Consider the following 12,503-nt stretch of genomic DNA (forward strand, 5'->3'; position numbering starts at 1 on the left):
GTTTTCCCCAGCCATGGTGTAAACCTCAACACACTTGTATTAGAGGGAACTTGAAAGTAGAAAAAAAGTGGAATTGACCTGACCAATTTTTAGGGTTCCAACCTAAGTGAAGGGCAGAAAGTGACAGGTAAAGACACTAATTTAAAAAAAAAAAAAGAGGGGAGGGGACATTTGGATGCTCCCATTAACAATTTTCATCACAATTTTGGATTTCACTTTGCCATAAAACAAAGGATCCACAACACTACAGTTGAATCACAAAACTCCTTTCGCTACTGCTAGCCATTAACATAATTTTAGAACATCAACCACCTAGGGAGCTGAAGATCAAATAAGAAATTATAATAACCTTCACTTGTAGCATTGTCTAAATCTTCTTAGAGCAAAGTTCAGTCAACCACACTTGTCTACGGTTGTGTGCATCAGAAGGCTCAGGTGCTGGATGTAGGCTCTGCATGCTATCTTGGGACTTGGCATTTGCCCACCGCTGACAGCTATTTTCCCCCAGATTGGCAGAGTTGGCCTGGCTGACTGAAGCTAGTGATGAATGGTGACAGTCATTTCATTCTTCTGTTTTAAAATGTGTTTTTCCCACTTATGCTGCCTTTACGCAGCTCTGTCTGAGACCAGCACACAAGTGCCAAAATAAGGGGCAATTTTCAGCCTATCCAGAGGCGGGAGTATCATGTCACTAGAAATTTTAAATAGGCATGTGTATTGCTCAATTAGTTTCCTTTGCCCATGTTATTCCTATAAGCCCAGGGCAGAGACCCCAAAACATAAAAGGATGTAGATCAGGACTTGGATCTGAATTTATGGGCTTTCTTCTATCACTGTCAGTGGAACGAGTGAAAATCTGGACCCAACAGATCTCTAAAGTCTGGGGTTCTTGGAGGTAGTTTGAAGGATTGCATGAACTCTTGTAACTCTCCCATACAGGAGGGAAACTGAATTATCTTGGGTTAGTAATAAGGCTACCCACTCTTTTAAAAATGCCTTGGTTCATGATTTGACCCTGACTAACAGTGAGCGCTGCAGGTTTTGCTACATGAAGTCAGATTATTTCACTTGGTTGTTCTAAACAGAGCATGTCAAAAGCTGGTAAGAATGTTTTGTGAAGAAAATTCCAAACATTTTCATTTAAAAAAAAGTTTGCAATTTTTTTGGATTTTTTTAAAATGTTTTTTCCAGTGAAAAACAGAGAACCAATGTTTTTTCTTTGTTGTTTTTTTTTTTGTCAGCTTTAACCTTTTGTTGAAAAATCACAGAATTGAATAGAAAATGTTGATCAGCTCTAGTTGTAAATGTCTGTGCTGTACACTTAATTCATTGGCTTCATTCTCAAAATGGTGGGATTAGGAACAAGGAATTGGACCTTGTGTGTACCATTCCCCGATCTACCACTGACTCACCAGGTCACTTTCCTTGTTTTTGTGCTAGTTTTCCACATCTATAAACTAGGTAATTAAAAGCCTGAGCAGCCCTTGGCATAATCTTCAAAGTGCATTTCACTTATTATGGAGAATAGTTTGTAGAGAATGATTTAGAAGTGACCTGATGTCTGTCTTCAGGAGCTTACATTTGAAATCAGGTACACAAATATCCCATCATGAACGGGACACCCCATAGTGAAGGGACTGCATATTTGCCAACTCTTGTGATTGTATTGTTAGTCTCTTGCTATTGATGTTTTGTTTTAAATTTCTTAAAGCCTTAGCTCCTGGAATCATGCGATTATAAGAACCTCCGCTTTCATTTTTTTTTTAAAGTACATTTTTATCCCTCATAGCAGTGGTTCTCAACCTTTCCAGACTACTGTACTCCTTTCAGGAATCTGATTTGTCTTACATACCCCAAGCTTCACCTCTGTTAAAAACTACTTGCTTACAAAATCAGACATAAACATACAAAAGTGTCACAGCACACTAGTACTGAAAAATTGCTGACTTTCTAATTTTTACTATGTAATTATAAAATATATTTGATTGGAATATAAATATTGTACTTAAATTTCAATGTGATACTTGAGCCTGTTTTTCACTTGTGAGCCTTGTCTGAAGCCTGATCCCCAGTTGGTGGGGCTGAAGCATGTAATTTAGCTTTGTGGGGGCCCCCTGTAATATGGGACCCTGGGCAGTTGCCCTGCTTGCTACCCCCTAATGCCAGTCCAATACTTGTGATCCCTCTAAACCCATGCTGTGACTCCCCTGGGGGCTGCAATCCACAGGTGGAGAAACACAGATCTAGATGAGTTGAGTAGCCCCTGGAAGATGTCTGTGAACCCCATGGTACATGTACCCCTGGTGGAGAACCAGGGCCTCAGTGTGGAGAAAAACATGAGCTGAATGCCTCGTAAAGTCTGAAAAACAGAAGACAAAAAATCTGGCTTTAAAAAAATCATGAATCTCATGATCTTTGGTGGCCTGACCCATAATTTTTGAATGCTTTGGATTAGCAGAACTGGGACCGTGTTAGTAAGAGAGCACAGGTGCAGGCTTTGGAAAATTTCTTCTTGGGATAGTGGATACTAAGAGAATTCAAGGGGGCAGAGAGAGGATGGGGTGAAGGAGAAAAGCATGAGAGGGTACCATCCCTTACTTTTGGCCAAAGGTACAGTAAAAGCAAGAGAAGACAGCAGAACAGAGGGAGTGAGGGGAGCACAGTAGGAAGTGAGAGCAGAGAGACAGGTCAGGAGGAAAGAGTGAGGATGAGGAGTTGAAGGTAACAGGCAGGGTGAGTAGGGAATAGGATAAGATGTGGGAGGTGTCCTAGTGGTGAGAGAGGATAACTGGAGTACTTGTGTTTTGGGAAGGCAAACTGGGGCCCCTAATAATACAAAAGCTCTTCAATTGTTAAGCAGAGCTAGTTGGAAAATTGAGAAAAAATGTTGAAATTGTTTTAAGTTTGCAGGGTACATAATGGGGCCTGCCCTTGGTGACACTTTCTACTATGTCTCCTCTAGACACTTTTATCTAAACAGTGGCTGGCCGGTATTGTTCCTTGAATTTTAGGTAAACAAAAAATGCCTAATACAGTGGTTCTCAAACTTTTTTTTGTGGAGCACTTGTAAACTGCTGAGAGTCTCGGTGGACCACTTAATGATCTTTCCGAATGCTGTTGTACCAGTAGCTAACTCTTGTAAAGTGCTTTGGATAAAAGCACTATATATAAAAAAATTAATAATTAACATTTTTTGTTCTATAAATAAAAGCACACAACTCGTATTTTAATATCAGTAGTCTTACCTTTCTAATGCAATGGATGTGCCCTCTCTCCCCTGATGCAGCAGCCCCTGAGCTGGGGCTGGGAAGGAGCGGGGTCTCTCCCCAGCAGCCACAGTCCTGGAGCTGGGGAAAGTCACCCCTTTCTCTGGCTGCTGCAGCTCTGCACGTCCCAAATTCCCCCCACCCCCTCTTCTCACCCCACTGCCCCCTCCCACCTACCCTCTATTCCCCCCCTGGCCACCACCTCACCTTACCTGTGCATCTTCTCCAGGGTCCAGGCACATGGCTCCACTAATTAGGTGGGTGGCCTTTCATTCTCTTGTGGGGGGCAGCTCAGGTGTGCACCTTAGAGGGAACTGGCTGCAGACCACCTGAATGGAGCTCGGACCACAGTTTGAGAATCTCTGGACTAAGAGTTTCCATGTGAAAAATGTTGGTTTGATATGATCTACATCTACAGCGGCTACTTTCTTGGGCGGGGAAAGCGAATGATGTCTGCTTTGAGGACAGGCTCTTGTTTCCCTGGGGGAAATGTCTCCTTTGGATAATTTCCACCAGCTCTGCTTCTATGCAGCGCTGGGCCTAGATCTGATGGTTTTACTCAGGGGAATCTGAAGGCTGTAGCTAGGGCCCTGTCTCTGTACTGAGTGGCTCAAACCCCCCCGCTCTGGAGCGTGCCGGCTTTTGTACCTGCTGCCAGTGACAAGTGCCATCTGAGAGCTAGATGATGATAGTTGTAGCTCTCTCCTCTGCTGTTAAAAGCACCTCCCTTCTCCCAGCAACAGCCTTTCGTGTGCACAAAGGGCAAGAGGCTTTCCCCAGCAGGCAGCCTCTTCGCGCTGGTCCGGGGGCGCTTCTGCCAGAGAGCTTCTCATTGGCACACACCCCGCAGGGAAGGAGGGTAACCCCCCCCGCCCGCCCGCCAGCGCTCCTGCCTCCCACGGAGCCTGGCCCGCAGGCTGGTCGCTCGTGAGCGCCCTCAGCAGGGCGCAGGCCGGGCCTCTCTCTAGGACCCGGGGGGAGCTGGTCCCGGGCAGGGGCCGGAACGCAGCGCTGGGGAGGGATGAATTGTAATTCCCCGGCTTGGGAACGCGGGGCACCCCGAGCCGCCGCCGCGGAGGCGGGGTGGAGGTTTGCCCTGGGAGGCTGCGGGAGACAGAGCAAAGCCGCTGCAGCCGGCCGCTAGGCGCAAGGCAGTCGCGGTGCCCACGCCGCGGGCAAGCCCCCTTTGCCCCGGGAAGGAGGATGCACCACGCCGTGGGGTTGGGAGATTTGGCTGATTTTATGCAAGCACCAGACCCGGGCTGCGTCTGGCAGGGCGGCTGCTGAGGCGGCGGCTGCTCTTGCCCGGCTTTAGGGCGAGCTCCCTTTGTGCACGGATTGACCATTGAGCAGCTCCCCACCCCGCCCCCTCCAGATCCCCTACCCTAGGGAGCCTGACACTAGCAAGTGGAGCCCGGCGGGAGGAGGGGGCTGGGGGGAAGTTGCAGCTCCGCTGCTGGCGGTGGGGAGATGCAGTCTGAGGCGGACCTGCAGGGGAGAGAGGTGGTTGCTGTGTCCAGGAGGGGCAGAGCCCCGCGGGCAGCTGCAGAATCCAGGTCCAAGTGAAGAAGTGCAACGGCCAGCACCATGAAGCTGCGGCTGCACCAGGCCCTGGCGGTGCTGCTGGCCTGGGGTGAGTGCCTTTGTTGCTTTGATTTTAAAGTGATTTGTTTGCGGGAGAGCGAATGAAATCGGGGGGAGAAGCTGCTGCAATCCCAGCAGCGTTCTGTCAGTTGCAGAAGACTTGCTAAATTAAAGCAGCTTGGACAAAGCCCTGGGAATAGACTGGTGGGGTCGATCCTGTCTGGGGACCAGTGGGGTGAACTGACTAGGACTTCTCTATCACCAGGGAGCCAAGTCCTGGGGAATAGACCATAGGGACCAAACTGGCTCTGGTCCCCAGCACCTGGCCAAGTAAATGGGACCTCCGCTCTCCTGTCTCTTCTGTTACTGAATTAAATAAAGCAATAACTCGCTGGGTGTGAATGTGAAGAGATAGGGAGAAAAGAAACCAAAACCACTCTGATCTGCCGGTCCTTCACCTCTAATGAGCTAGGTAGGTCCCCAGAAGGGAACATGACTTGTTATTAGTGAGTAATCTCCCCTCTTCTTTATCTTTCCCTAGAGTTTGGGTTATGTGCTAAAATTCACAGCAATGTGCTCTTTACTTCTGTGCAGCTTTGAGATCTTGGCTGGGCAGCTTCTCCCTTCCTTAAACCACTATTTTTAAGGATATAAGATTACGCTCAGTCTTTCAAGTCTAGATTTTGTGACCCAAGTTTCGTTTGTGTACTTTTTCCTTAATTTGATTTTATGAAGGGTGCATGTCCACTCCATGATAGTTGTAAGAATCATTTTATTATTATTATGTAGTGTGAAGATTTTGGGGGAGGGGGGAATCATTTGCTACTTGTATGTTCTAAAAGTTTATTTCTTAGGAAGAAGAATGTGTGTTAAGGCTGCTAAAAATGTCTTTGGGCAGGGAAGGTGTATGCTACAATAAGCACTTGTCCAACTGAAGTAAACAAGGTGGTGTTATTATGGAGAGGGTGGAAATAGCTCTGAATGTAGCATGCTTTCTGCATGCCATTCTTTGAGCTGGGATTCTTGCATGCTGTTATTTTTCCCAAGGGGGCTATAGAGATGCCCCTATCTTGTGCTGCACAAAAAATATCTTTATTTTATGGGCTTTTTCAGTTTACTAACCACTGTGAAGTTGCCAAAAAAAAAAAAAGGAAACAAGTTCACCGGCCCCAAAGATCCTAATCTTGAAATTTGGAGAAGGGGTGGGGCATTTATTAAAGCCGATTAAGCACATAAGTAATTATACTTAGACTAGTTATGAGGTCTGTGCTGCTTTTTTTATATAATCTGCTTGGAGATGTTTTCAAACAAGGGGCCTCTCTCAAAGAACTCTGGGAAAGAGCGTTTTGCCTTTTAAAAGAAAAGTAGTTTGAATTTTGGGGTAGTGCTGTGAAAACAGAACTTTGAAATGGAGCATTAGAAGTGTAAGCCTTCTTTGTCTGGGATCATTTGATAGTAGCCAGGTTTGAAGGCATCTTATGCTGGATCTGGGAGCTTCTCTCCCTGAGCGTAATGAAGGGCCAGTTTCATAAAGAGGTAGCTCGTTTGCACTAGAGAATGTGCTGTGGGGTCAGTAATATCCCACTTCCTGATGTCAGTCAAAAGCACACCCCCAAAACAGCTGAAGGAGAGGTATCAATTGTAAGTGCTTTGGGGCAGGAACTATCTTTTGATTCTTGGTGTGCAGTGCCTAGCACAATGAGTCCTGGACCCTTGATTGAGGTCTCTTGGCACTACCGTAACAGAAATAATATATTTTTTAAAATAATGAAGTGAGACGTTATAGGACAGAAAGGATCAGAAGGCCTATTTAGGGGGTCTAGTACCAGCTCCCACCATGGTGCTGAATCATCAATGGTGTCCCAACTGCAAATACTTGTGGTTTCTTCCTGCCCCCATAGTGGGTGAACCTCCCATCACCTAATACATTTCAAACCAAGCTGCACCAGTCATATAAGAATGTGCTGTAAGGAACCTTCCCGCGCTGTGTGAAGGGAGATTGACAAATTGCAACCTAACAGTTCTTCTGCGTCTCTGATTTCTGATTCAGCTGTTTACCTCTGTGTGCTGGCACTCCGATTTGCAAATACAGCTCCGAGTGCATCACGGAGCAAGTGGAGCACTGCACCACCAGAGATTCAGGGATATCCCTAGTACGCTTAGCATCTTAAATCGGCAGAGCTCTGATGTGGGGATAGGGGTAAATGGGCAAATCTTTGCTTGTTGGCTGACTATGCAGCCCACCTCAGTTTATGGAGCTCTACTCATGGTGGTCCAGAAGTGATTATGTACCCTCTTGGGTACATGTCCCCTTCCCAAATTGGTGATATGATAGTGGGGGCAAAATGGGGAAAGAGGGGCCCACCAGTGAGGTTATAGGGTGGGGTGGGGAACTCAGAAACCAAGTGTGGTTTAAATTATGCCACCAGAGTGTGTCTTTGTTAGGAGGAGGAGGGATCCAGTGTCTACCCCTCTTTCCACTGGGGTCATCCAACTGTTACAGGATAAGGTCTCAGCCCATCTCCTAGTGAAAAGTTCTCTACAGCATAGAAAGCCACCACAGCTGGGACCTCCCTGTTATGCATTTCTGCAGGAGACTCCAGCAGTGAATGAGGATGGAGACAATGACCCCCTCATCCTTGGAGGGTGAGGTGGGGAGGTCCCTGGAAGGGAGCAATACGTATGTGGGACAGTCGCTCTGCTGCTTCCCAGGCTGTAACTGGTCTGTGCATCGAAGCTGTCTTCTGGGCTGTAAAGCCAGCAACTTTCACCAACACTAACTTCACAATTATTATTTTAAAGCTACATTAATTACACAGACAGGCACTTGGGAGGTGGCGTTAAACGTCATCTGGGAGCTACAGGAGTTGGGCTACATTATACCAATATCAGGTGGAGATGCCTAGACCGGTGAAACCTTCCAAGTTTCCTTCCAACTTCTGGAAGGGCCTCTCTCTCTGCTGAGATGTGGCTTTGTACCTTTATCGTGATCCTCCATCTGACAGCAACAAAAAGGGGTTTGTTCTTTAGAAGTCTCCCGATTGTTTCCCTCTAATAGCACCTAGATAATATGGGGGTGGGAGGAGACACCGAGAAGGGCATAACTTAGTACCAGCTGAATCCTTAGGCTAGTGAAACTGGTGTTGTGGGGGGCCAATGGGTGAACTCATTAGCTAGCTGCCTCTGGAGACCTGGATTCTTACCTAGTGTAGAGGTTACAAGTGAAGAATGAGGACGCTGCAGTGAGTCTACATTGCAAAACCTGCACATAGGTTTTCATGATTGGCAGTCCCAGCTGAGGAGAGGTTCAGGTCTGGGATAACTGGGGGTGCTGCAGGACAGAAATGAGGTGTAGCAGGGGAGCCCCAAAACTGGAATAGAACGGGAGGCTGCAGGACAGGAATGAGGTGTATTGATGGAGCTTCAGCTTGAGACCCAGGAATGAAACACTAGCTGCTGAAGATTGTGTTTAAGGGACACTGGCCAAGCTCTGGGGTGGTGGCAAGTCAGAATTGAGGTCCACTGTCAGATCTGGCTGGTAATCAGCATGCCATTTGCCTGAGCATTGCCTGGCTCTAGCCAGTTATCTAAGCCCTTTGCTTTCATGAATAGTAAATTTATGAGGTTAAGAGAAAAACATCTCCCTCCTCCTCCCCATATCACCCCAGGTGTCTGTCTGCATGTGGCTGTGTGAGTGCCAGGCTCTATTAGATAATTCTTTCCCCTCCGTCTGTCCGCTTAGACAATTCCTCGTTAGTACTGTATAAATGAACCCACGCCTAGGGAGCATAAATCAGGATAGATGAAAATTCCCTGCAGTCAATTTTTCCTTTGCCTCTTCAGTAACATAAGGAAATGTTCACTTAATTATAGGCATCAGGGATTGAAATAATTACATGAAGACCTCGAAGGGAAGCTCCAGGCGACGGGCTACAGATCAGAACACATAAAAGTTTCCCCTCTGCTCAGAGTGGGAAGCAGCTCTAGAGTATTGTGGGTAAAATAAGCCAACGGTAGCAACAAAGCAGGCTAGACTGCAGAGTACAGTGTAAGGGGGTGAAGGGTGAAGGTGCACTGAGTCCTGCTGCTGGCGACCGTGTGAATTTGCTGCCAGTTCTCATTGGTTATTTAAACACGTAATCCCAAAAGAATGGAGACAAGCTATTTGTCACCCGCACGAGTGCAGCCTGGGCAGAGACACAACGGAGGCAAAGCAAACACATGCAGCCATTTGTTTATAGCGGCAGGGATGCTGGCAAGGCAGTTGTGCCCTGCTTAGCTAGGATGAGACCTGTGCTGTTCACGTCCCTGGTTAAACCTGGTTGTTGGCAGGATTCAGGCATGGATTCCTTGATGGGGGGAGAGAGATCTTGTGTGTGTGTGTGTGTGAGAGAGAAAGATATTAGAGCTCTCCCTCAACATGACAGTTACAACCAAGCCTGGTTACACTACTGTCTTTCTTTGCTCCTTTCAATTTTGTAGTCTAGCGTGGAACGATCAGTGTTTTAAATGGTGTCACAAAACTACACTGAACCCTTGAACATGTCCAGAGGTTGAGTCCAGTTAAGGAATATACATGAGGTCCTGACTAAACCACAGCATGAAACTGTTGAAATTGGATCCTGTGGCTTGGATATAAATATAGTAGAGGGGATCAACACAGTGTACCATATAACAGAAGGAAGTCCTGGGAGACCCTTTGTACGCACGGGCTGGAACTGAATTTAATTGCTGTGTTTAAGCTTAGTTCTGGCAAAGTCAGTGTAAACACCATTTGGCTGACTGGGCTGATGGGGCCTCTAGCATGTTTCTTAGAAACCTGTTCCTCTGTGCTCTGGTCAAGGAGCTCTGGCTCTGCAACAGCTGTGCTGTTGGAGCCAATAATGTAGCTTTATTTGGTACACCTCAGATCCTATAACACTTTGAGGGGTTATGCAGTAAACTGGGAGGAAAAATAAGAGGCAAGGGCAAAGAGAGATGTTTCAGCTGATAATGGAATTGCCCTGGAATGGTGATGGAGCAGAAGGATCCGTAGGTTTTTCCCAGACAGCGGGAGGTGCAGAAGGCAGCTACTAGAAGAATGGAAGGACCAGGAAGGGGAAAGAAACCAGGTCTGTGAGGATTTGAAAACAAGGAGAGTAATCCTGATCTAGATCCTGGAATGAATGGGGTGGGGAAGGGAGGCGAGTTGGGTTTGTTCAGTGCTGGTGGATGGGATCAGTTTTCACTGCATGTGTGAGGAGGCATTGGGCAATGGTCTGCTCAGCATCTGAATCCTCCTAGCGTCGTGACACATGCTGATGATGGGCGCATGCCCAACCTTTCATAGTTGGTCTGTGTTAAGGACCTGGTTTTTCAGAAGTGCTGTGTGTCTGTATTGCTGATTGAAAATTGCAACCAGTTGAGGTGAATGGGAGCTGAGGGTGGGGGTGCTCAGCAGCTCTGAAAATCAGACCCCAAGATCAGGGCCACGTGGTTCTGAGGCGAGGTAGCCTCTGCCCAAGGGGAGGCAATTTCCAGCACTGCCTGAGCAGAACCAGTTACCACGTGTAGGCCTAGATTCTCTCCTGCATCCTCCCTGAAACAGCAAAACCGTCTGGTGTGCCCTTCTGTGCTAACTGCGGTGCGCCCTCTCGATCCCTCCCAGCATTCCAAGGTCGTCTTAGTGCAAGAGCCCCCGTCTTGCTTGGTTTGGTGGCTCTGGGGTGGGGAAGGAGCATGATGGTACAGACTTACCCCTTCCCATAGAGATCCTGCATCCTCTGTAACCTCCTGGCAAAAACTCTCCAACTACAAAGACCTGTCAGGCCCCATCTTGCCCATCCTTTTCCAGTCAATGGAGAATTGTTCCCATGATGGGTCATTAAACTACCACCACCACCCCGGCCTCCCCACACACATACATACATCCCAGTAGCCCAGAAAACATACTGGGGCCCAGGGAAGATAAGTGTGCTAGAAGGAGCCCTTGGTAAGGCACCTGTGTGCTCACCCCTTGGACTGTGCCAGAGGCATGCCAGCCTTCAAGCTGTTTTCCGAAACCCTAATTAGAAATGATAGCTCCTCTAGGCTTCTTAATCCAGCATTCAATTTAAAATGTTCCACTAGTAAATGAGAGCGACACAGCAAGGGGGGGAATCTCGTAGGGGGAAGGAACAGGGGTCAGATAATCTGTAACAATGATCACACATCAGGCCGATTAACTCTGGCTGGGGTCTGAGCCTCTCGTATGTTTCTTAGTCCATGTCATTGAGCGTCCATGGGGCTGCTAATGGTGCAGATGATAGACAGGAGCATCTGAGAGCAGCGACTCAAACGAGGAAAGTCAAGTTCCTTCTCCTTCTCTTCCTCCTCCATCAGTACCTGGGATCAGAATTATCCTTGTGATTTCTCAGTTCGTTTTTGTTTTGTGTTTCACACTGCTTTAAAGAACCTACATAATAGCCGGACAAGCTGGTTGTCATTGTAAGTTTTAGCCTTAATTCCAGATCCGTTTCCCTCCTCAGCTCCCTGTGCCCACACCTCCCTCCTCTCTTAATGCCCTTGGGCCTTGCTCCCTCAGCTATTCCATTCTACACAGAGTTTTTGGATTGGAGGGGGAGGGGACATCACTAGTAGATGCTTCCCTCCGCCAGTCATTGTGCTGCTGTCCTAACTGATTATCAGCAAGTGACCCTTTCCTGACCCTGCTACCCTGGTAAATAACATTCGTTGGGCAAACCCTTGGATCTGTTCGGGGTAAAGCTTGAAATGGAAGCTGGACAGCAGCAGGACCAAACTTGGCTGGAGCCCTGAATACTCCATTTCCCTTCACTGTGTCATGGCTGCCCTCTTTCTGGTTGGGGACAACTTGAGACCCTCCTGACCCCCTTTGGTGCCTGTCACACACCCAGCTGGGAGGCTGTTGTACAGAATCTGCCAGTCAGAGACATGCCCCCTTTGAAGGAACCAATGCGTCCTGGCTAAAACTCCCCACTCGATCTCTTCTGCAGTCATGGGGTTTTGTTTGATTGTGTGTGTGTTGTTTTCCTATCAGTTGATCTATATTTAAAGTACCGTGTCAGAAAACTGACACCAAATGGAAATTGTTTGTTCCCCCTTTGCTCTCCAAAGGAGTCTGGCTTAGGAACAGCCTTGGTGGGTGTTGGATCTCCACTCCAGCCATTGGTCCATTTCCTTCGAAGTATGCTCCTGCCTCTGCTTGAGTCATCCATTGCCTGTCTTGACAACTGCCATGGGCCTCCCTAGGAAGCACTTGGGAGAATGTGAGGGGTGTGTCAATAAAGATTCCAAAGAGACATCCTGGGCCTGATTCTCCAGGCCCCTGTGCCTTGTGTTGCCCCTTTCAACTGTGCAGTGGATGTAAAACACTCCCATGCGTGTGAGTGGGGTGGCTGCATTTTATACTCACTGTGTGCAAGTGTAAATGAATGCAGGAAATGCAGGATAGCAGAGAACTAGGTTGTGAGTGTGTGCCAGGGCGGGGAGGTGTCCTGAGTCCAATTCCTCCATCTAACCCTTCTGTGATGCTATTACAAAAGTAAACACCCTGCAACAGACCCGGGGCTTTCCCAGGGACTAAAGCAACTACTTGGTCTTTCACCTGATGCTGGATGCAGAGGCACACTTGCATTTGGGAGATGTTCCTAGAGA

At 47.6% G+C, this 12,503-nt stretch overlaps 1 protein-coding gene across 1 annotated transcript in view; it reads left to right on the forward strand.

Moving 5' to 3' along the window:
* The first annotated feature begins 4,223 nt into the window (after positions 1-4,223).
* PODXL2 (podocalyxin like 2) overlaps positions 4,224-12,503 on the forward strand; it is a 41,273-nt gene continuing 32,993 nt past the window's right edge. Inside the window, exon 1 of the mRNA XM_084633481.1 lies at positions 4,224-4,899. Coding sequence (XP_084489607.1) covers positions 4,854-4,899 — 46 coding nt within the window. The 5' untranslated portion in view covers positions 4,224-4,853. The remainder of the gene's footprint in view (positions 4,900-12,503) is intronic.

Source organism: Lepidochelys olivacea, assembly GCF_965140295.1.
Source record: "Lepidochelys olivacea isolate rLepOli2 genome assembly, chromosome: 7".
Lineage (NCBI taxonomy): Eukaryota > Metazoa > Chordata > Testudines > Cheloniidae > Lepidochelys > Lepidochelys olivacea.